Genomic DNA, 23,723 nt, shown 5'->3' with positions numbered 1-23,723 from the left:
AAGTGCGTCTGTCAACTTGCATGCAAACACGTGGGCACCTAGTCCCATTTGGTTTGCATCAAGGATTTTCAAGCACCCATTGCCAGCTTTCCCTTCGGTGATGAAAGCATCACAACACATCCATGAAGCATGAACAGTCAATAACTCATTCGCAGAGCGTGACTGACGGGCTGTGATGCCGTGTTGTGACCCATTATATGCCCCACATCTCCAAGTCTCAAAAACCATTCAAGGTAGGGATGGAGAAAACAAAGGGTGGGAGATCATCTCATTCCAAAGTCATTATAACTTTCTTCAAGAGAACACATAAGAATACATTTGGACAACTAATAATAGTTTATTGAAAGTGAATAGGGCTAACTCCTATTGTATTTCACTGAAGAAACAAAGTCATATGGGCTTAAATGGACAAACGGTTGAGTTGATAATGACAAAAAAATTTGGTCTTGGGTTAACTGTCCATTTAATATTTAGTGCCTTAAAACATTTAAAAGATTTACCATGTTAAGGGACAATTATACTTCTGCATAGGACTTAAGATTCGTGTCAGTTTTCATTTATACTTCTGGGTCGTTGTCCACGTAAACGTGTATTTACACATGCAGACTGCTATCGTGTAACCCAAAGTAGCAGTGGATTGGAGGTAAATAGACTGCAGTTTGATTAAAATATTACTCCTCAACTTGACCCATCTTTGTTTTACCATTAAGTGAAAATGCCTATGAAGAAATGCAACGCAGACAGGAGGGGTTCTAGGAAAACACAGCACTTGCGGTTACATTTTTGGCGAGGTGCACATCAGGCTATGCACAGCCTACGGCGTAGATCCTATATGGGGGACTATATATTACCATTTATACAGTTCATCCCCATGTAACTTTTTTAATAGACTAGTGAGTAACTTTTAAACAAACATCGGAAAACAGATAAACAGCAGAAAGCAGATCCAACAACTCTGACAGAACAAAAAATCATTTAAAGATGAAAAGAAGCAATTCCATCATTCTCTTTCTCTGATGCTTGTGCATCTTAATGCCTTGATCTAATTTAGCGTAACTCAATTTAATTTTCTATTGCTCTTTATTTAACTCAATTTCATTAAAGCAGACTCCCCCTCTCTCTCATCTCACGCCCCCTCTCTCTCTCTCTCCCTCTCTTTCTCTCTCGCTCTATGTCTCTATCAGAGTGCAGACTGTGATGTTTTTAGAGATATAGCAGCAGTTCCCCGCACAGCCTGAGGCCATACAAACAGCCCACGACAGCCTCACAGGAGCCTTGTGTCAAAGTAACGATGATGAGCACAGTTTCACATCATTCTCAGTGGGAAATGCTGGTTTTAACCTTTCTCTCTCTCTCTCTTGTGAGTTCACTGTGGAAGAGCATCTACAACATCTACAATATAAAAAACTCCATTTAGGGGAAACTGTCTGAATTAAAGGGATAGTTCACCCAAAAATGAAAATTCTGTCATAATTCAGTTACTCTCATGTTGTTACAAATCTGAATAAATGTCTTATGATGAACACAAAGGAAGATATTTGGAGAAATGTTTGAAACCATACCAATCATGAGCCCCAATCACTTCCATAGTATACTTTTATTATGGAAGTTAATGGGGCTCATGATCGGTTTGGTTTAAAAAAATATATATATATATATTTTGTGGTGGTCATCTCTTTAAATCACACACATTACATTACACATGCTCAGTAGAGTTTTTGTTATATGAAAATACAATTTTAAATGTTTTTCCACAGATGTTTTTCTTTGTGATTCAATTTAGCAGCTTTTGCATCTGAGCTCCGCAGTCCTCATATATATCTTATATCAAAAGATGTCATTTATATTTATAATAATATACATGACAATAATATGTATAATGCGTGAGTAATAAATAATGAATAAAAACTAATACAACACCCCCCAAAATCCTTCATGCTCTCTCATATACTAACACGTGGTCAAATAATGTCCTATGAGAAAAGCATCATGGCGGCTATATAAAGGACGAAAATTAAAAGAGCCGTTTTAATGATCTTGTGGGATTTTACACTCTCAACTAGGACGTGGTACTTCACTGTCAACCCAACTGCACCATCTGTCGAATCTGTATTGCAAACACCCAACAGCCCATAAACTTAGACTCAGATTTGTTCCCCAAAGGATACAGATTCCCCAAATGAGGCTTTTCATCAGTCTATTCATAGTACAGGATTAACAGACTGTATCCACCTCTGTAGGGAGAAGCCTCTCATTTCCTTATTTTGTGATTGACATTCTCAATGAGACCTGCATTACTGAGAAGGGGATCCCATGCGTTCTGACTCCCTATTTTTTTTTGGGAGGGGATGCTTGTTAAAATCATGCTTTGATGTCTCATGTCTTCGGGGTAGACAAAGATGTTGTAATTGTGTGGGATCATTATTGGAACTGCCTTTCGTCATTTGTAGTAAAGACAGATGTCTGCTATGGCCAAGTTCTTCCCAGCCCTACTCCCAACCAATTTAAAGGAATAGTTCACCCAAATTTGAAAAGTATCATATATGTGATTTTTATTCTTTAGTTGAACAAAAATGTATAATTTTATATTAAAAGGCCATCATTATATCTTTTTATATGGGGTTAATATGAAAAAGCTCTTACCTCTATCATTACATCAATCTAAATGACACCAGTAACTTACGATTCCCTATATGTTCATGTCATTTACATTATATGCATTGGGTTCTTTGGAAAGCTTAACAAGCTTAAATATTCCTCACAAACAACAACACACTTCTTTTGTGAAGTTGATTTCGTGTTTGCTCTTGCTTGGGGTGTGTGTGTGTGTGCGCTATTCCAGGTGAAGTGCCCATATAAGGACTTCCACTGTACTTCCTGCACTGCTTACACAACATATTCAGTAGCCGATAAAAAGCTTGTACAAACCCTGACGAAGTGTATTCGGCACAGAAATACTCTGGTTCAAGAGTCATACTATGGTTCTTTGCCCATGTTGAGCATGAGGAATCCAACTCTTTAACTGTGTTAATACGTTTGAATGCATAAAAACTATTTGACCCCCGTTTAACATTGTGGCAACGTGTATATTGTTCTTCTCAAAAGAATGAGCAGGAGACAGGGCAGCATGCAAACAGAAAACCCGAATTTAATTTTTGGCATATCTGTACAGATTAACACGGCTATCAGGAGACCTGCAAAACACAAAAACAAAATAAACCAAAAGACACAAAACATATCTGACTCCACTCTGTCCCAAAGCCCTCCTTCTATTTCCCATTTCACACTACAGCACATTTACAGTATATATTTATACACAACATTAGGCTACTGTAACAGTAAAATTATTATTTTAGTCATTTCTGCACATCATTTCTGCTTTTTTTTAAATAAAGGTTTTAAAAATATTTCAATCTCTATATCCTGACTGCTCTTGTATCAGCTTTACTGCTCTGCTCCACTGCTGCATCTCAGTGGAGCTGAGCAAGAGTGACCTCGCAATCCACTGCTAATACAACTGTCATCGGTTTACAGCACCTGCTAGAAACAAGCACACAGAGAGAGAGGGAGAGAGAGAGAGGTATGAAACATGCAATGTGAGTTTGTATGTGACTGCATGTTCCTGCATGACAGGAAACAAGCAAAAAAGGATGAGAGAGGGAATAAAAAAGAAGCAAACAAATTGGTTGAGGTGTGATAGCAGCAAGTATCAAGGTTAAGTATCTAGTCTCCTGACAGTACTACGTCCTGAATCTTGGTACTTGTGGGTGATGATGCAAAGAAATTTTCAGCTTGCCGTTTCTCAGACATACTGAAATACAACCAGGGTCGCCTGTGAGTTTGTACTCACTTACTTTATGCAAAGTAGCGGCCAAAATGAATTTCCGAAACAAACAAAAAACATCAGGTTCCCCAACATCCACAATGAAAAACAAAGAGTACATTTACATCTGTTATTACGATGAGTGAAAAAAAGACAGGTTTGAATTGATGTGCACTAATACAGACTGCTGTTTGTGTCCATGTATATCTAGAGCACACCAAACACTGCGGGATTGCGCTATAGGTCAGGACCGGTGGACAAACATTGTATTTGTACATTACACATTAGTAGGCAGAGAGTAGGTGGTCTTCTGTAGACACATTCGAGCACGAGCGTATTTACAAAGCAATGCGTTTTCAACTACCTCTGACAGCGGACAAGCTCAAAATGTTTTATACCCCATTTACACCTGGATTTAGCGTCATCCACTTGTGATCCGATCGACCAAAACGCATCCTAATACCAGGTGTAAACAGGGCCAAAAGACACACACAAAAAAAGCAAGCAGGAGAGAGAAAAGGAGAGGTGGAAAAGGACTGCCAGACAAATAAAGTGAGCGAAAAATAAAGAGAGAAAGACGATGCTTCTGGCATGACTTAATACACCAGTGGAGGGCAGTGAGTGTGGTTATAGGGCATTACATTTAAACACTATCAGCCTGAATGGTCACCGTGATGCTCTCTATTAAAAGTAGGTCAGTTTAAGCATTTGGGGCATTACCTCTGAGAGGTCTTGTCCAGATTTAATGCGCTATCAAAAAATGGTTGGTTCTCATTGCAGGGGGGAGAGGGAAAAGCAAAGAGCATAAAATACAACCATGTTTCATTGCCTACAATAATCATCTAACCTGAATTCTCTTATTTTCATAACTTTGCATGACAATTTCTAATTTAATGTATTAGGTTGCATACAAAAACAGTTCTTGCTACTGTTTTTTTTTATTTCTATATACACCCACCTAAAGGATTATTAGGAACACCTGTTCAATTTCTCATTAATGCAATGGTGAATGGTGTGGGGGATTTTTCTAGGCACACTTAAGCCCCTTAGTGCCAATTGGGCATCGTTTAAATGCCACGGCCTACCTGAGCATTGTTTCTGACCATGTCCATCCCTTTATGACCACCATGTGCCCATCCTCTGATGGCTACTTCCAGCAGGATAATGCACCATGTCACAAACACCAACATCAATGTCACTCTATCAAAGTTACGGTCCAATGTGGATTTATTTTTGCACAATGACTCAATATTTATTAAAGTAACATTGAAATCTCAACAGATTGTTTGGTTCCATGGCGTCACTTTACTAAATCAATGCAACTTCAACTGAATCTGTTATAATCTGATGTTGTATCACTTTTGCAACACAAGTTAAACTTATTTCCAACCATTAAATATCACTGTTGCGACAATAAAACATCCTGCTTTATTTACAGCCAGGAGAAATTTGGTAAAAAAAACACAAAGCATTCACAGTTTCAAAGATTTCTTTATTTTCTTACTACGAATTTCTTTCATTTGATCGAGAAATAAAACATAAACTCTACAAAATTAAAAGTTGTCTAAAAAGAAAAGAGCATTTCATACCATACGGTGTCATTTTAAACTAGAGGAACTGGTGCAGATGTATGGTTTCCAGTTCCTCCCACAGTTTGTACATACTGGAGCCATTTCTGGTCTACATTAACTGTGTCAAGGCACCTAAAACAGAACAAATCACATCAGAAAGATAAAAATCCAGAAATGAAAATACATCTTCATTGTTTACAAGTGGATAATTTGTGTGTACAGTCCAGCAGAGTCATCTGTGTGTGGTAACAGTGTAATGCAGGATTTGGAGGACAGGGGAATTGGCAGGGGTGTGGCCAGCTTGATCTCACAGGAATTTGTTCATATTTTAAAGGTGCAATGTGTACATTTTAGAAGGATCTCTTGACAGAAATGCAATATAATATACATAAATATTTCATCAGTGATGTATAAAGACCTTTCATAATGAACTGTATTAGCTTAGAATGAGCCGTTTTTATCTACATAGTGTTTTAAGGGTCTCCTTAAATGGAAGTCGCCATTTTGTACCGCCATGTTTCTACAATAGCCGGACAACGGATGATGGATAACGGATAAACTGCTCTACAAAGTGCATTTCGTCACATTTTGTCTAAGACAACAACATGTTTGTCCTATCTCGGCTACCGTATAGCTTCACTATGCATTTCGAAAAGGAGGGGAAACTGCGGACTGAGCCATTGGTTGCAATTTGCAATCTCACCCCTAGGTGCTGCTAAAATCTACACACAGCAACTTTAAGAGTTGGATAATTTAAATACATTTGTATGTAGTGAATTGAACATAAGATTATGAAAATAAAACAATAGTGAAGCCCTTAACCAAAAAGCGAATCTTACAAAATGTAGGAATATGGTCGTATTGAATTAGCCACCTTGAAAAATATGAACAAATTCCCATAAGATTGTGTTGGTGGGACGAAGGTATGATGGTAATGGGTGATAACTGGGAATTAATAGTAGTAGACTTTCACTGTGCCAGATGACCTTAGAACAGAAGGGGGACACATGTAAAAACACTGGCTTTAAAACAACCACAACTGTCAGGGAATTACTGGCTTAATGAAAGGTTTCATAAAGTGTAATTCAATTAAGACTCTAATCTGATTCATTGCAATAAACATGTTATTGGTTTATATGTTAAGTTTTGGCTCTAAACTTATTCTTGCTCTAATGTTGATTACATGAGCTAGCTCACCTAATAATAACTGGTTTGATATTAAATTTTAATTGAGAATCTTTAAACCAATGAAAGGATGTGTAATTGTGAATACATTGTTATTTTCTTACCTGATCTTTACAGATAGAACAGGATGTGAAGGCGAAAGTCTTTTCCAATTGGTGATAACACGCTCGACCACAAATCAATGATTTTTCAATATCGTCATCATGCTTCTCAGTTCTGTCATTGTGCATCGGTTTTCTTCTGTCTTAACTTCTCCCTCTTAAGATGTGAGGAAGAGATGCTAGCAAGCACAAAGGAATCAAAGCACAACATATGTTAAATGAAATATCCTCGGTCAAAGAAAAGTTACCTCTCAGTCATGTACTTATGAGTTTTCACAAAGTGTTTTATGTCATGCTCTTATGTGGGTGATTTTAAATCAGCTTACAAATGCAAGATCCACTTTTCAATGTCTGAAGTGTTTTTATTTAATTTTTGCAAATACTTCAAGCTTTTGAGATCTTGTTGGATCGTTTCAGTTAAGCGGGAAAACGTGTACAGTATGCGTGTCAAATGATGCAACTGCCATCACACTCTTCATATTAAAGGATTAGTCCATTTTCTTAAAAAAGAATCCAGATAATTTACTCACCACCATGTCATCCAAAATGTTGATTTCTTCTTTGTTCAGTCGAGAAGGACTTATGTTTTTTGAGTAAAACATTCCAGGATTTTTTACAGTTTATTGGACTTTAATGAACCCCAACACTTAACAGTTTTACTGCAGTTTAATATTGCAGTTTCAACAGACTCTAATGATCCCAAACGAGGCATAAGGGTCTTATCTAGCGAAACAATTGTCATTTTTGGCAAGAAAAATTAAAAATATGCACTTTTAAACCACAACTTGTCTTCTTCCTCCGGCTGTGTGACGAGCCAGCGTGATCTCACATAATTGCGTAATGACATGGAAAGGTCACGTATATAAAACGCACATTTGCGGACCACTTTAAACAATAAACTGACACAAAGACATTAATTAGTATCATTCGACATACAACAACGTCGGAACGGTCCTCTTTCTCCACACTTGTAAACACTGGGGCATAGTTTCGATACGTCATCCATGACCTCCAGGCGTGTCACAGGACCGGAGGAAGACGAGAATTGTGGTTTACAAGGGCATATTTTTCGTTTCTCTAGATAAGACGCTTATGCCTCGTTTTTGGGATAATTTACTACGCATTCACATGGGGCGTAAGTGTTGACGCTTCCCATTCGCTTTAAATGGGTGATGTCAGTGTTGGCAAACTGAATTGTGGATCCGTCGGCGCCGCGTCACTGCCATTGCTCGCAGCAGAAGTTGAACATTTCTCAACTTTTCAAGCAGCAATGCGGGCGTCAGCCAATCAGATTGCCTTATGCAAATAACCTAAGCAGAGCCAGCTAATTACGTTTATGGAAGACCGGAGCATATGCTGCGGCCACTGTGATTGGCTGTTGGCCACCCTTCAGACAAGCCTTCAGTCAAGCGTTAACACTTTCGCCCAATGTGAATGTGCTGTTAGAGTCCTTTAAAACTGCAATATTAAACTCCATTTAAACTGTTAAGTATTGGGGTCCATTAAAATCCATTAAAATGAGAAAAATCCTGGAATGTTTTCCTCAAAAAACATAATTTCTTCTCGACTGAACAAAGAAAGACATCAACATTTTGGATGACATGGTGGTGAGTAAATTATCTGATTTTTTTTTACAGTTTCAATGCAGCTTCAAAGGGCCAACCTAGGCAAAAGGGTATTATTGCCCCCCCCCAAACAAATTTATTACGTAATACGTAAGGTCGCACTGACGCATCACCGGCTAGTGCAAGATGAAAAGTTGTGGTCTAAAAGTACATTTTTGCCGAAAAAGATGATAGTTTCAGTAGTTAAGACCCTTAAGCCTTGGTTGGGATCGTTCAGACCCCTTTGAAGCATTAAAACTGTATATCGTTAAGGTCCACTATATGGAGATAAATCCTGGAATGTTTTACTCACAAACTTTATTTCTTTTAGACTGGAGAAAGAAAGACATACAGCTTTGATGACATGGGGGTGAATAAATTGTCAGGATTTTTTATGAAAGTGAAATAATCTAATCCCTGCTGATGAGACTAATTTAGACCAGCATAAATGTTCGTTTTGGTCTAACACTATAAATGGCTGGGTTATCTTTAACCCATAATGGGTAAATATTGGTACACACCGCTGGGTTAAAAATGAACCAAGGTTGGGTTGTTGTTATGCAACTATTGGGTATAAGAACCCAACAGTTGGGTTAAAACAACCCAGCATTTGGTCAATTTCATCCCAGCGGTGTGTACCAATATTTACCCATTATGGGTCAAAAATAACCCAGCCATTTTAAGAGTGAAGGTGGCCTACTTGGTGGACATATACATCAATGCTGTTGATCCAGTTTTCCAAAATAACAGCTCTCACAACCAGTCCATATTCAGTGGTCAAACGTTATTGACCTGTATCCAGACATTGCATTAAAATTTACCACATGAATCAAGAAAAATGTTTTCTGAAGTAACACAACAGTAAAACAGCTGTTTGCCTTAAGCAAACTCCTTATCATCTAAATTATAATCAGATTCTTCCACCATGGTTTTATAAATAGCACACTTTCATCGTGGCTATCACCACTTCAACACTTTTTCAAGGTATTTTACAAGCCGACAATCACATTCAGGTCATCCTCTGATTCTCTGAATAGCAGGATTTCCTTGAAAGTATTTAATCTATTTATAGTGATTTAATATCACATGCTCATATAACGAATCATCAGGCTACATGTTGAGTTTTGCGAAACGGTTGACTGTTGGCGTCTATAGGATTTAATATTCTGCTTCACACAGTTTCGCTCTTGCTTTGCGTGATCTAATTTGAACGTCTCGTGTAGTGAAAGAGCAAATTTATGTGTAGAAGATGAGGATGAAGACATCAAAGAGCAGTGATTCACTTTTAGCTCTGCGGGGAGGTCCAAACCAGCTGTATCTGTCCTATCGACTCCTACAGGCAGAAATACTTATGTAAGTGGATGAGTGTGGTGTGAAGAAACAGAATATCATGAATATCTCCCCGTCCACTGTGGAGATGATCTCCTCGAGGTCTTATTTCTGGCTCGCGGATGAAAATGATTTCAAGAATAAAAGTCTAGTGTGGAAAAATAGGTTAATCCTGGTGATAATTTTAGATTTTAAAAAGCACAAGGATTCAAAGTGGCACATAGTAATTATTTCCTTATTAAAGCAACACTAAAGAGGTTTTGCTCTTTGCTCCCCCTACAGGTTAGAAGCGTAATTGTCCATTACCACTGTCATAAATACTGCAGCATAGCTGGCTCTGATTGGATTGTAGGTCTGCCGTAAAGCTTTTGTAGTTTTCACTCGAACTACAGGACCGCGATCTGATGGTTGGAAACTTCTTTAGTGCGGTTTTGGCCGATAGAGGGCTGCAAAGCGAATGTGAAAGTGCCGTTCACCCTGTTTCGAGTGGGTGAATGACTGAAACTTTTTTGGAAACGTTATTTTAAGGTAAAAAACTCTTTGGTGTTGCTTTAAAGGTGACAAAGAATGCATTGAAAAATGTGTTTAATTGTTCGCTGATATTTCCATAGAAGGTAACTTTATTAAAGCAACACTAAAGAGTTTTTGCTCTTTGCTCCCCCTACAGGTTAGAAGCGTACTTGTCCATTACCCACTGTTGTAAATATTGCAGCATAGCTGGCTCTGATTGGATTGTAGGTCTGCCGTAAAGCAAGTTTTTGTAGTTTTAACTTGAACTATAGGACCGCTACCCGACGGTTGAAAACTTCTTTAGTCTGGTTTTGGCCGATAGAGGGCTGCAAAGCGAATGTGAAAGCGCCGTACACCCTGTTTCGAGTGGATGAACGACTGAAACTTTTTTGGAAACGTTATTTTAAGGTAAAAAAAACTCTTTGGTGTTGCTTTAAGTGCAAAAATGATCCTGAAACGTTTTTACATGTCCATTTACAACCCTAGGATTTGTCTATGGTCTATTTTTGCCCTATTTGGAAAGGCACTCTTTGGATATTTGTAGTAAAAGTGTGTGATTCTGAGATCAGATTCATGCGTGTGTGTGTGTGTGTGTGTGTGTGTGTGTGTGTGTGTGTGTGTGTGTGTGTGTGTGTGTGTGTGTGTGTGTGTGTGTGTGTGTGTGTGTGTCTGTTTGTATGGGCATCAAGTGTGTTTGTGGAGGTGAGATCAGATTCATGCGTGTGTGTGTGTGTGTGTGTGTGTGTGTGTGTGTGTGTGTGTGTGTGTGTGTGTGTGTGTGTGTGTGTGTGTGTGTGTGTGTGTGTGTGTGTGTGTGTGTGTGTGTGTGTGTGTGTGTGTGTGTGTGTGTGTGTGTGTGTGTGTGTGTGTCTGTTTGTATGGGCATCAAGTGTGTTTGTGGAGGTGCAGTTGTGGGTCGTCGGGTGATGATGGCTGATAAGCTGAGTGAATGAGCTGACGGTTGTCTCTCTCTGTCAAGCCTCAGGACACAAATCCGTCTGTCATTACCCACACTGAATGATGTGATAAGAGGGAGATGTTACCAATGACTGTCAGCTGTGAAAGCTTATAACCCCTTCAGTTCCAAACTCTAAGTTACAAGTGAAAGTGACGTGATTGTCAAGTTTGGTAACCTAATAATTAATATCAGTCATGTGACCTTTTACATCATTCCAGTTGCCTGCCGCCATTTTGAGTACCTACGAGTACCAGTAGGCTACTGACAAGCATTGGCTAGCTTGCTACGATTTACAGATTTCTTATCTTTTACTGTCTATGATTCTTACTGATACAGGAAATGGATATGAAAGACCACATTTCGCACCTCTCACACACACAAAACAGTGGGCAACCATCACTGCAGCACTTAGGGAGCAACTGGCAAAGGGTGCCATCCTCAAGGGCACCTCAGCTGCTACCTCCCAGCCGTGATAATTGAACCGGTGACCCTTGGGTTGCAAGCCCAACTCTGTAACTATCAGAACACGACTGCCCGTGGACTTTTTTTTTAATTTTTCATTGATGAAAACCTGGGTGTTTTAATTTTTGGGTACTGTAAAAGAGCACAACATTTTTTACACAGCCAGTTATATCATTCCTTTTAAGTAAATGGATAAAGCAGCTTTATTAATAATAATAGTTTCTTTTGTGTTCACTAAACAAAATCATTCAAATTTTGACTCATATTTAAATGAAGGTGGGAAGATGATGATGAATGTTCACCAGATATAAGTGAGGGGGTTAGTTCTACCACAAACACTTTTAGGCATATACTTTCATCCATAATAAACATCCAATTTACTTAGTAAAGAAGTTTTTCTTTGGAAATTGTATTCAAAATCCACTTGGTTCACAAATCTAAGGGGTCCTGTGGGAAGTCAGTCCATTACAGGTAATGTTACGAAATGATTTAAGGAATGTAAGTAACGACTAATCGCTTTTTGGAGAGTCTGCAACTATTGTAGCTATTTACATACCTGAAAGATTTAAATACAATAAGACAGACTACACGTGGCTTAAAAACCATAGTGAAATGCATAAAAAATACAGATTAAAACTACTGAGTTGTAACCGTAAACCCAGCTGGTGTGATCAAACACATACGAATTATTCATAGAGCTCTGTGGTCCAATCTGTAAACATGTTTGCAAATGACTCATTACAATTTACCGCCAAGATGATAGAAGCACAAATAAATTACCCGGTATGATCTTCACACCAATACATTAACACGGGAAAACACACAAATTGGTCATAACATTTCATTGTGCATTTGGCTTTTGTACGCAGGACTGATTCCAACATGACTTCATCATGTAAATAATCTCTCCCGACTTCAATGCCAAGTTTGTTTTAGCACACAAGCTGCGACAATTTATCATACTGGCTTACATACAGTTCTGCCCATAAGTTAACATTGCCCTTGAGGAATGATAAACATGTTTCTTTATGTAGCAATGCCCTGATGAAGCTCTTCGACACAACAGATATGTGCAGACATGTTCCATATAACAAAATAAAAAATTAAATTACATATATGTTTAAAAGTTATTTATATCACCTTTCATGTTGGCTCTCTGAGCATCCTTGACTTTTAGATTTTTTAGGGAGAGACTATGTTTTTGTCCAACCAATGACAGACTTTTAAGAATCTGTATATGCATAAGAAATGGGGAATGTAAATGATGAAGCTTAGTTATCTATACATCACAAACATAAGTATGCATATTCACAGCAGATTTATATGACATGATGGTATATTGTTTCTATTTGTGTTGAAACCTCTGTTGTTTGTTTGTTTGTTTGTGTGAATGAATGTAGCCGTTCTTTATGTCTTTTCTTCAATGCTTGCAGTGAAGAAACCCTGGTAGAGTTTACTGTAAGCACATTTAAGCACATGTCAGCAGTGTAACACACTGAGCAGCCCACTCACTGCTGGATCTTCAGTACTCGCTTAACAATAAAGGCTGTTTAGCAGATAAAAAGCTATTGGGGGCCAGTTGAACTATGGAGTGATGCTTAAAAGGCTAAGCAGTGCTCTTTATACCCAGCACAGGAGACCAAGTTATTGTGTTGGCTGTTCTGAACGCAATTATGTGCATTAATGTTGTGTTTATCCAGTGGAGTAGACCCAAAGGAAAATGAGGAAAACTTAAAGTCCCTGTAAATACAGAAATTAAAGGACAAGTTTGGTATTTTACACTTAAAGCCCTGTTTTCAGATTGTTTATGATAAAATAGAACGGTTTTGACTGAAATTTCGACATATGCGGCTGCCCCGAGAATTTTCGGGTGTTTGTTTTTCACCTCCCACCTCTACAATGGCTTTATAGGTGCACTGGAACAATTCTTCCTAAAATGCATTAAACTTTCATTTACAAAGACGTGAAACTCACCGAGTGGTCAGGGGTGTTCACTGGTATGCTCACACAAAAATCGCTTCAAAAGATGCTTTCCAACAGGTGTTTTAGCATTCGTTGTTAACTTGTGGACCTATTTTTCCAAACGCCTCACACCCGTATATTCTTCCGTTGAGAGCTTGAATAATAAACACTCCAGCCCAGTTGGTGGCGATAATCCGCCTTTGCCAATTGCAAGAATAGAAACAAAGTTCCCGGAGCGGAGTAATACCGTACCTCACAGCACATCTAATACAAGTCAATGGAGTTGGACAAAACTACGATAAAACCTGTTGGAATGTGTATTTTGCAGCGATTTTTGTGTGAACATATCAGTGAACACCCCTGACCACTCGGTGAGTTTCATGTCTTTGCAAATGAAAGTTTAATGCATTTTAGGAAGGATTGTTCCTGTGCACCTATAAAGCCATTATAGAGGTGGGAGGTGATACAAGAAACACCCAAAAATTCTCGGGCCAGCATCATATGTCCAAATTTCAGTCAAAACCGTTCTATTTCATTATAAACAATCAGTGCTTTAAGTGTAAAATACCGAACTTGTCCTTTAAATGTGTTCTGAGTTAATCACACCACAGAAAAAAAATTTGTTATTAACCACCCAACCAACTTTGGATGAAAAAAATCGTAGATAAATACGCATGTCTGTTCTTGTCGGTGCTGAAACCACGGCCACTCACGGGAAAGCTGTCGTCGCTCAACTTTCAAATACAGCTAAAACCTGAATGGATGCTTGTGATTGTGTTAGGGGCGGGGCCATGCAACAGTTTATGATAAATACTTGCATTACACTAACTTAACATAAACCCCTTAGACATGTGTGCAGCAGGCACTTATTTTGACAAGACACGTGATGCACATAGGTTCCCTTGACGCCCCAACAAAAATTTCGTAATGACGAACCACACACATGACGGGCTACATACATGTTGTGACGAGCTTCGCATCCTGCGCACTCGAAAAATAAGTCCTCGGCCACCACTGTTTGTAACATGTTTCAGCGATACATTAACTGTATAATGTGTTTAAAAAAATTTTCAAGATTGATTTTACTTTAAAAGGTTGCTCATTTTAAAGCTCAAAAGACTTACTGGAGATCATGTTGCCTTTAAGTTTCAAGGTTGTCTCTATATAGAAGCAAACAGACTATTGTTGACATTTAATAATAGTATGGATGTACAAATGAATGTGTTCATAGTTCAGTTTAATGATGAGAAATATTTGAGTTTCTATTGCAGACACTGGTGTCTTGATATTGGAAGACACACATTAGGCTTGGCAAAAAATATGGGACAGAAGGCTTCTTGTATGGGACGCTGTAAATTTGTCCAAAAAAATAAAACAGTTTGTCCCATCTAATACAGGACACTTGGCAACCATAAGACAATCCCTGAGGTCTCAGTTAGAATGATTTCTTTTTTTATGTACAATACTTCAGTTTAACAAACAATTTAATTACTAATATTTTATCAAGAATTCAGTGGTCCTTGATAAGTAATACACAAGATTTTGGGTGGGAGGGCGGTGCTGCTTTTCAACGTCATATAAATACTTGCTCTTATACATAGCCTACACTACAATGCATTCTCAGTCAAAGATTTTTGTAACAATCTTGAACAACACTACCACACTCCCATGAAACACTGTGCAACACTCTTAAACACTAGGACTATAAGCCTATAAAAAAAACACCATATAACATCCTCAAACAAACACTATAACTCTCGTAAACAAATGCTATAACACTTGTAAAAACCTCCATGCATTATCAAACAAACAATACTACGCTTGTAAAAAACACAAGATCCTCAAACAAACACTATAACACTTGCAAACAAACACTATAATACACATTAAAATCACTATACTACATCTTTAATAAACACAACAACACTTAAAAACTAACACTATAGCACAAGTTAATTTCCCTTCGGGATCAATAAAGTTTATCAAATGTTAAATTAAATCAATCAAACAATATGCAACACTCTTGAACAAACACTATAATGCTCATAAACCAACAATATAACACCCTCAAACAAACACTATGCAACCCCCTCAAATAAACACTATGCAACACTCTTAAACAAGTTTTGCAAGTTTGTTAGACATATAATGTTTGTTTAAGATTGTTGTGTAGTATTTGTTTGAAAACAATTTATGGTGTTTTTCTCAGTGCAATGTTTATTTAAATTAAGGCAGCTCAAACATGCATTTTAGTATGAGACTATGATAAGACCTGTCTGGGAAACAGCCCTTATAAGACTTAACTTACCATAAATACCACACATTGTTTTTAAACAAACACTAAAATGCTCATAAACCAATGCTATTTACTTTCAAACAAACACTATGGCACACCCTCAAACAAACACTACACAACACTCTTAAACAAGTTTTGCAAGTTTGTTAGACATATAATGTTTGTTTAAGATTGTTGTGTAGTATTTGTTTGAAAACAATTTATGGTGTTTTTTTCAGTGCAATGTTTGTTTAAATTAAGGCAGCTCAAACATGCATTTTAGTATGAGACTATGATAAGACCTGTCCTGGAAACAGCCCTTATAAGACTTAACTTACCATAAATACCACACATTGTTTTTAAACAAACACTAAAATGCTCATAAACCAATGCTATAACACTTTCAAACAAACACTACAGCAGATTATTGCAGTGTTTCCAAGGCTTTTTGTCTTATGTACCCCCACAGCCCCATCAGTAAGACTCAAGTACCCCTTCATCAACACCAAGCCAGAATTGCATTCCATTTAGCTCTATCATTATGATGCATGTCATTTAGCATGATGGCTAAAGTCTCATAAACTCATTATAAGATTTAAAGCATCACAGTTTGATTTCATTCATTTATTTTAATCTTGGACATGGTCACTCAATATTAAAGATATTAAAGTTATATTTTCACAGGATGTATTATGTAAAAAAAGTACATTACAAAAATTACTTTAGCTGCAGGATCACAAATGGACTTACATACCTGATCAAAATGCAAAAGTTACAAAAGTCTATTTGGTAATGAAGCTCAGGCACTTTCTTGTCTGTGATGCCCCACTCCTGCTCCGAATTTATAATAAGTATCACAGTGTGATTTTCCTCAATATGTTTTAAATGATAAACAAGACATCCTGGCTATTCTAACTGAATCAAGTTGCCCTAAAAATGAATTCCCATTTAGGTTTATGCTGAATTTATGCTGATCCAGCCGGTAACGCATCTCAGCCAAGCAGTTTTTAAATGCAAACTCTGCTGATGAGCCGATGGCTTGGTCGGCCAGCAGTTTTCCAGTGATGCTTATTTACCAAAGAAGTCTTGCTGGTTAAGTTAGTCACGAAGCATCCAAAACACAACATATGCTGGTGAATTTCAGCAGGGAACGTTCAGATCCCTTTAGTGTTTCTATTTATGAGTGATACACAGAGCATTTCACTTAAGCCATGATAATTCTGAGCAAATGCATGTTTGTAGTCAGAGTTCGTGAGGCTTCGTGAAGCTTGATTTTTATATCTCAGCAGCCAGAGAGCTTGGAGCACAGCACATAACCGGCTAAGAAAGAGCGCCTCGGGCCGCTTAATCGAGCATTATCTTCTATTTATCTCTCATGACTCTTCTGTCGACTGACTTTCAAATAAAGGATGGTGGAAAAGGCTGGAGGTCTTGGCAACAGAGCTGGTGCCGCATCAGACTAGTTATCGAAGCCAACAAAGACATCAGCTTTTGTGCCAAGTATGAATAAATAAACACCCAACTGAAGCTTTTCTTATAGGCTGAGAATCGTTCTTATTAAATGCACGTGTTGTGCTTCTGACAGAAGGATTTGTCTGGCATGCCAAGGCCGTGCAGAGACAGATTTGTGTGATCCCACTTTATACATTGTGGGTTTTCACACAAAAATTATTGTAATAACAAGTTGCTGACTAATTATCAGTTCAGTTTCTGTGGTGAAAATAAAAAACTTGAAAAAGTATTGAATTGTTTCCTCAGCTTCATGTCGTTCCAAACCTGTATGACTTTCTTTCTTCTGCAGAACATAAAAAGAAATGTCAAACCCCCAAAACAGCATTGGTAACTAAATAACATTGACCTCCATTGACTTCCATTGGATGTGAGCATTGAGACATTTCTCAAATTTCCAGATGCTATGACATTAATTGCAATGACAATGCAATGTTTATTAGTCAATGCATGGTATTAAGACATAAAAGACATTCACAGCTGGATTAATTAAAGTGCACCTATTTCATTATGTTGTTTTATTCGGTATAATGCAATGTGTTTGTGTGGTTTATGGTTTAAAAAACACATTATTTTCCACATACCGTACATTTTTGTAGCTCGATACACCCATTGATTTTGTAGAAAACTCATCGATCTAAAAAGCGCTGTCCCCCTGATTGGCCAGCTAATCTGTACTTTGTGATTGGCCCGAATACCTCTGACATCAGCCGGAAATGTGACGCTCCTTACCATGTTTGAAAGATTCGGTCACAATGCAATAAAAACAACAGAAGTGTGATTGAAACCCCAAGCTGGTTGGCTGGTTAAGATGGTGTAGCAGGCTGGTTTTAGAGTGGTTTTGGCCACATTTAACTGGTCAGGTTGGTAGACCAGCTGATCCACTTTCTTAAACCAGCTTGACCAGGGTAGAAGCTTGGCCAGTTTGGATAAGCTGGTTTACTGGTTTTAGATAGAAGTAGCCGGTTTAAGATAGTCTTACCAGCGTGTCAAAGCTGCCTAGATGGTGCGTCAGTTGGTCTCCCAGCCGAACCAGCTAAAAAGTGTCCAAAACCCCTCTAAAACCAGCCTTCTACCACAGCTAAAACTGGTCAACCAGCTTAGATTGGTTTTAGCTGGTTTTATAGACCGTTTCATCGGGTGCACGTGCGGTGATGCGATAAGCGTGTGGTCCGAACTTTACTTCCGGTTTCTGTTTGATTAATGGTCTGACTAGTTGCTGAAACTAACTCTTAAACAAATACCTTGTTTGTCGAAAATAACAAATGTTTTGGGTTCCTATGTAATCTATGCGTTTGTTATATAGATAAACTACTTTAAAAGGACTTTGTTGTTATTTATTCTTCACAGAGTTTACCGGAAGTTACGTGTTGACCACGAAAGCCGCGTGTTTATGTTGTTACTGCTGAAACCGTCTATAGGGAAGGTTTTGTTTAATTTGTTTAGTCCATGCGTATTATACTTGTATTATACTTTTAACATTGTGAATATATTTATACATTATTTAAAAATATTAGATATAAAACACATCTCACATTATTTTCACATTACTTAACAAAACTGCCCACTTTCATTTTAAAGCTTAAAGTGAGTATTTTACCTCAACTATCTTTCTGAACAAAAAACAAAAAAAAAAGAGAGAGATTAATACAGCTTTACGCATACACAGCAAAAGTCTTTTATCAAGTTAGCTGGCAAGGTAAAAAGCATTTACGCTCGTGAGCACAAAATACTATCAAATAATATGTACCACTGGTTGCGTAGCAACCACAGAAAGTGAGCATCAGCAGACGGAAGTCTCGAAGTCTCCGAGGTTCAGGACTGTATACTAATCAAAATATTTCCACCTTAGACTGTACAAAGTAAGTTACAAACATATGAAATTACAGTTGGGGTTTTTGTGTTATTTTTAGGAAAAAAAATGTAAATGTACCAAATCAGGTTCGAGCTTTTCCCTCAGGAAAATCATTACATTTATAATAAAATACACTGTAATCACATGATTGTGAAATGTGAAGAGGAAATCCGTTTATACAGACACGTAGAGAGAGAGAGAGAGAGAGAGAGAGAGAGAGAGAGAGAGAGAGAGAGAGAGAGAGAGAGAGAGAGAGAGAGAGAGAGAGAGAGAGAGAGCACACCTTTAAAGCGATGACATCATAACAATTGTGAAGCACCGATCATAGAGGACCTCATCATTCAGCAATAACCATCAAGGGGAAAATATAAACACAAGCAACATGAATAATGACTGCCATCAAAATCATGCCACATTGCGCAATCGTCCAACCAAACACTGTGTGAATGCAGCCACTGCGTCTGTCTGCTGCGGGAAAACTGTCGCATCATTTCTATTGGATAAGACATCAAACACAACATGTCACGAGCGGTTCCCTGCATCCAAGTCGTGTTTTCTCTCTAAATCGCGTGTCAGGTGAAAGCACACACTGTGCTGCCTGATATTACCACACACTTCTATGCGACTTTATGATAACAACTAACGAAATATTTGCCATTAAAGGCAAACGTAGTGGATTGCAAATGATGTCGAATTTGTTCACGAGGGATTGGTATGGTCTAAGAAACCCAAATGCCTTCTCGCTAGTGGTCTCAAGAGTTGTGCAGCCCTGTTTTCCTGAAGGGGGGGGGGGGGTTGAATCCTCAGTTGCACTATGAGCGATCCTCGCTAATACACTGTGTACTTTACCACAGCGCCGGTACGCATACTAATACCAGTGATATCAAGTGAGAATTTATTATAGTCTGCTCCATTTTCATTCACAGAAAAGCACATGTTGAGACGTTTGGCACAGCACTGTGTGTTTTACATGCTATGCTATACATACTCCCTGAAGACAGAGATGAATTGATAGTAAACAGTAGCACTTACTCACATGGGTTACGTAAGGTGACAAACTTAAAGTGTCTTTAGAAGACAAGTGGCGCACTATTAAGCCTCGCACACAGCTTACCTCCACACTTGTCCCATCTGAAGGATGTGTATGATCGTCTGCCAAACCCACACAGACAAGCGACAGCATCTTGCCCTACTGCTCAAAGTCGCAGTGGCTCTCCGGCTGCTGAGCCCCTCCACGGTGCCCAAACCGCCCCCCGTGTAATCCTGCACGAACCACCTGAAGCTCAAGATCTGAACCAGAACCGACGGGACCAGCACGAAGAACAGCGTGAGCCCGAACCAGAGGTAGTCCTGCTTGGTATAGTAATCAACGGCGAGCCACACATCAGTGCCCACGTCCCAAAAGAAGACTAGCAGCGCTAGGACGATCCACAGGCAGTCCAACCACAGGCGCCGCTCCTCGTGAGGTGGCCGCCTGATGTCTCTCCCCTTCCCCAGGAGGTAATGCAGACAGGCGCTCCGACAGCCCCAGTAGCACGACGAGGTGTTGCAGCAGTGGCATATGTGGAAGGAGCTGCCCTGCCCGGGGTCGTCCTCGCAGCCGCCCACCGCCTCGTCCAGGTTATGCAGCTGGGCGAAACCGGTGACGACCCCCCGACCGTCGGATTTCGCTGCCATCTTGCTCTCCGAAGCTCACACCTCCGGTTTTCGAGGCTCGTGACGTCACTTCCCTGACACCTGTTTTTCCAGAGTACCCCTAATGAGGTAGCCATGAAGTTACGGTGCGACCGTAACGCCTCCGGAGGCGACCGTGCCACTCCGCGCCTGAGTGGCTCAGCATCCTCGTACGATGATGCGCACCTGATGGAGACCTTGCACCCGCACAGGTCAGAGATGAACTCCTCAAAACAGTTTGTTGGGAGTGCGATGCAGCTGTCACCTGCGCATTCTGATTGCACCCTACATAGGGAGCGTTGGAATGATCCCTGAGACACCCAAATGACAAGTGAGCCTGCTCCTCGGTCCAAGTCTCGACTGGAGACGCAGCTTCCTACTCATCGGTGATGCCACCTAGTGTTTCGCTTCGCACCTCGGATCTGAGTTTTGGTCAGTGATGTAATGCTGGGGTGAGCGCGCCACTCGTGTTTTTAACCCTTTGGTCCCCTTCCTTTTGCAATAATTACATTTAAACCACATTTAAGTGAGCTAAAACTACAAATAGGCAAAGACATTCCTGTGTTTTTGTTATCATTATAATCTTTCTAGATAAACCAAGCTGTGCAAATTTTTACTGGGTAGAAATTGTAAAAGGGGGGCAATAAAAGTCAAAAGATTGAGAACCACTGCCTTTATATGGGAATGTGTGCTGTCCATGGTGCTGACACTCAATTAAGCACTCGCTCTGGACTTTTATTTATCCCTAGCTTTCTCTGTTCATCCCATGAGAGTGTGTTATAAACTGTACAAGGTGTCGTGACTTATAAATTCAGCCTTTAGTCAAGTCAAGTCACACTTGTGCAATATCTCGACACCCTGCATCAGGTTTCTGTCAAACTCTTACATGACCTGAATGTGAAAAGAGAGGAGAGCACATCCGAGATAAAGTTTCATGCCTTGCCAAAACATTGCTGTTATCCTGAGACAAACCCGAGACTTACCACTATGTAGTTCTTAAGCTCTGATTACAAAACAAAGCGTGCATTGTCTGCCAGCATGGCAACACACAATGCGCTACTGTGGTCTGTTACCATCATAAATCCACAACACCTGTGAAAGCTCCAGGGATGCATTAGCTGGATTAAGACTGTTACACGACTACAACTGTACTTGCATTACTTCGATCCTAAGGCATGGGCATGGTGGCATTATAGTATTCATAATCTTTATAACAATGACCCCTCTTTTTATTTAATTTAGTGGGGTAGAGCGTGCAATGTCAATGAACGATATTACCCTTCAACCCATTTTTGTTTTCAATTGCACAGGTCATTTGATGAGACCTATTTAAATGTGAGATGTTCTCAGCAGTTCAGAAAATGTGGAGTGTGCATTAGCGCCTCATCAAGAATTCACAAATCGTTCCTGTACCTCTTCTCAGTTTGGCAATGATTCATAAATGCAACGACTGTAAATTCATTGCACAGGTCTAAGACGTTATTTATGTGAGACACATTGTCTCTTCTGGGTTTGATAGAGAAGTAAACTACACACAAAAAGTTTTTTCAACCAGCATAATTCAGAATAACTAGTATATCTCAGTCACTAATGTAAGAAGACTTTGTCTTAGTGACCTAAAACACCTGGTTTGAGATGTGTGTGTGTATATATATATATATATATATATATATATATATATATATATATATTTATATATATATATACACATATATATATATACTAGTCAACATTTGAAGTGGATCAAAAAAGTTTATTAAAGTTGTCCTAAGACAAGAACGGGAGTTAGGGATTGGTTTTATGTAAACTTTTATGAATGGTTTTGATCCACTTCGAATGTTGACTAGTGTATATATATATATATATATACACACATTAGTGTTGTCATCATGCAATGACACTGAGGAATGATATGCTATCATATGAACTAATGTATGGTTTTGTGTGCCCGCCTTTATAAACAGATATATATCCAGAGTTTCAAAAAATCATCTCTAAGTCAAGAGAGCATTTCCCCCACAAACGGCATGCATTTTTAATGAGAGCAAATGGAGCTGCATATTTTTGGGGGGTAGTGTGGGGCTCACGGCACACATGTAACTCAAGCTAAATAATGCAGCGACTGTAATCGCTTGGAGCCCTCGAGAGACGACATACACTCAGCACTATTTTCAACAGGAGGCTATTCTGCTCCCAGCAGGCTTCTGCTTAAAGCACAGCAGGGAGATTTGTTGTAGATTCTCACAGGTGTGCACACATACAAACATACAGTACACACACATGTATGTCAGTCACTGAGGTATTCTGTATTCTTGTTCCAATCGCCTCTGGATTAAAATAAATGCTGCACTGTTAAAAAGATTTAAAAATGTTTTCCTCACAGTCTTCTTGTAGTTCCTGAAATTTTACATGATGCTTCCTGTATATTATCATGCAGCAAAACTATGCTAAAAAACATTAGGATCTGTTTATGCGAAGGTACTGTTAAATGGTCAAACATCTATTTGTTTTGTTGCATTTAATACAGATGGCAAATGCAACATCAAGTCTACTTTGAAATGTATTTAATGTGTATATTTGACACAATTTATATTTGACCAATCACATTAATTATTAATTTCCTTAATTTTAAAAAATAAAGTTGTGTTTTGTATAGTGTTGTTGTTTTATATTTATCAATCTACTGCAGAGGCAGGATGGTTTTTGCTGGTCTAGCTGCTGGTCCGCTAAATGTCAGTCTTGATCTTAAGCTGGGTACACACTGTGCGATTTAGAATAATCCTTTGCGACTGCGTCAGACTGTACAAGCATTATCCCAGCTATAAGTCCTGTTACACTGTGGGATTTCATTTATTTATTTATTAATGTCAGACTGCACAGCGGTAAAGACAGACAGATGCAGGAA

At 38.8% G+C, this 23,723-nt stretch overlaps 1 protein-coding gene across 2 annotated transcripts; it reads right to left on the bottom strand.

Annotated features, from left to right (window-relative positions):
• Positions 1-5,362: 5,362 nt before the first annotated feature.
• Positions 5,363-21,497, bottom strand: LOC135739002 (XK-related protein 6-like). Of its 2 annotated transcripts, none has more exons than XM_065257246.1 (3): positions 20,259-21,497; positions 6,684-6,859; positions 5,363-6,380 (listed from the first exon to the last, which is right to left on the bottom strand). In XM_065257246.1, exons 1-2 carry the CDS (start codon positions 20,819-20,821, stop codon positions 6,799-6,801), a joined length of 624 nt encoding a protein of 207 aa, XP_065113318.1. In that variant the 5' UTR covers positions 20,822-21,497; the 3' UTR covers positions 5,363-6,380; positions 6,684-6,798. The 2 variants fall into 2 exon arrangements, with proteins under 2 accessions (XP_065113318.1, XP_065113317.1); XM_065257245.1 differs by having other exon boundaries at positions 5,363-5,526.
• Positions 21,498-23,723: the final 2,226 nt, after the last annotated feature.

Source organism: Paramisgurnus dabryanus, chromosome 12 (genome assembly GCF_030506205.2).
Source record: "Paramisgurnus dabryanus chromosome 12, PD_genome_1.1, whole genome shotgun sequence".
Lineage (NCBI taxonomy): Eukaryota > Metazoa > Chordata > Actinopteri > Cypriniformes > Cobitidae > Paramisgurnus > Paramisgurnus dabryanus.
Note: the sequence above shows the minus strand (reverse complement) of the source record. Positions and strands in the feature narration are given on the sequence as shown.

Excerpts from the sequence above, each read along its gene's own strand:
- LOC135739002 (XM_065257246.1), bottom strand. The coding sequence starts at position 20,821 with ATGGCAGCGAAATCCGACGGTCGGGGGGTCGTCACCGGTTTCGCCCAG. Across the intron at positions 6,860-20,258 it reads CAGATGGGACAAGTGTGGAG|CATCTCTTCCTCACATCTTA; the intron begins GTAAGCTGTGTG and ends TGTGCTTGCTAG.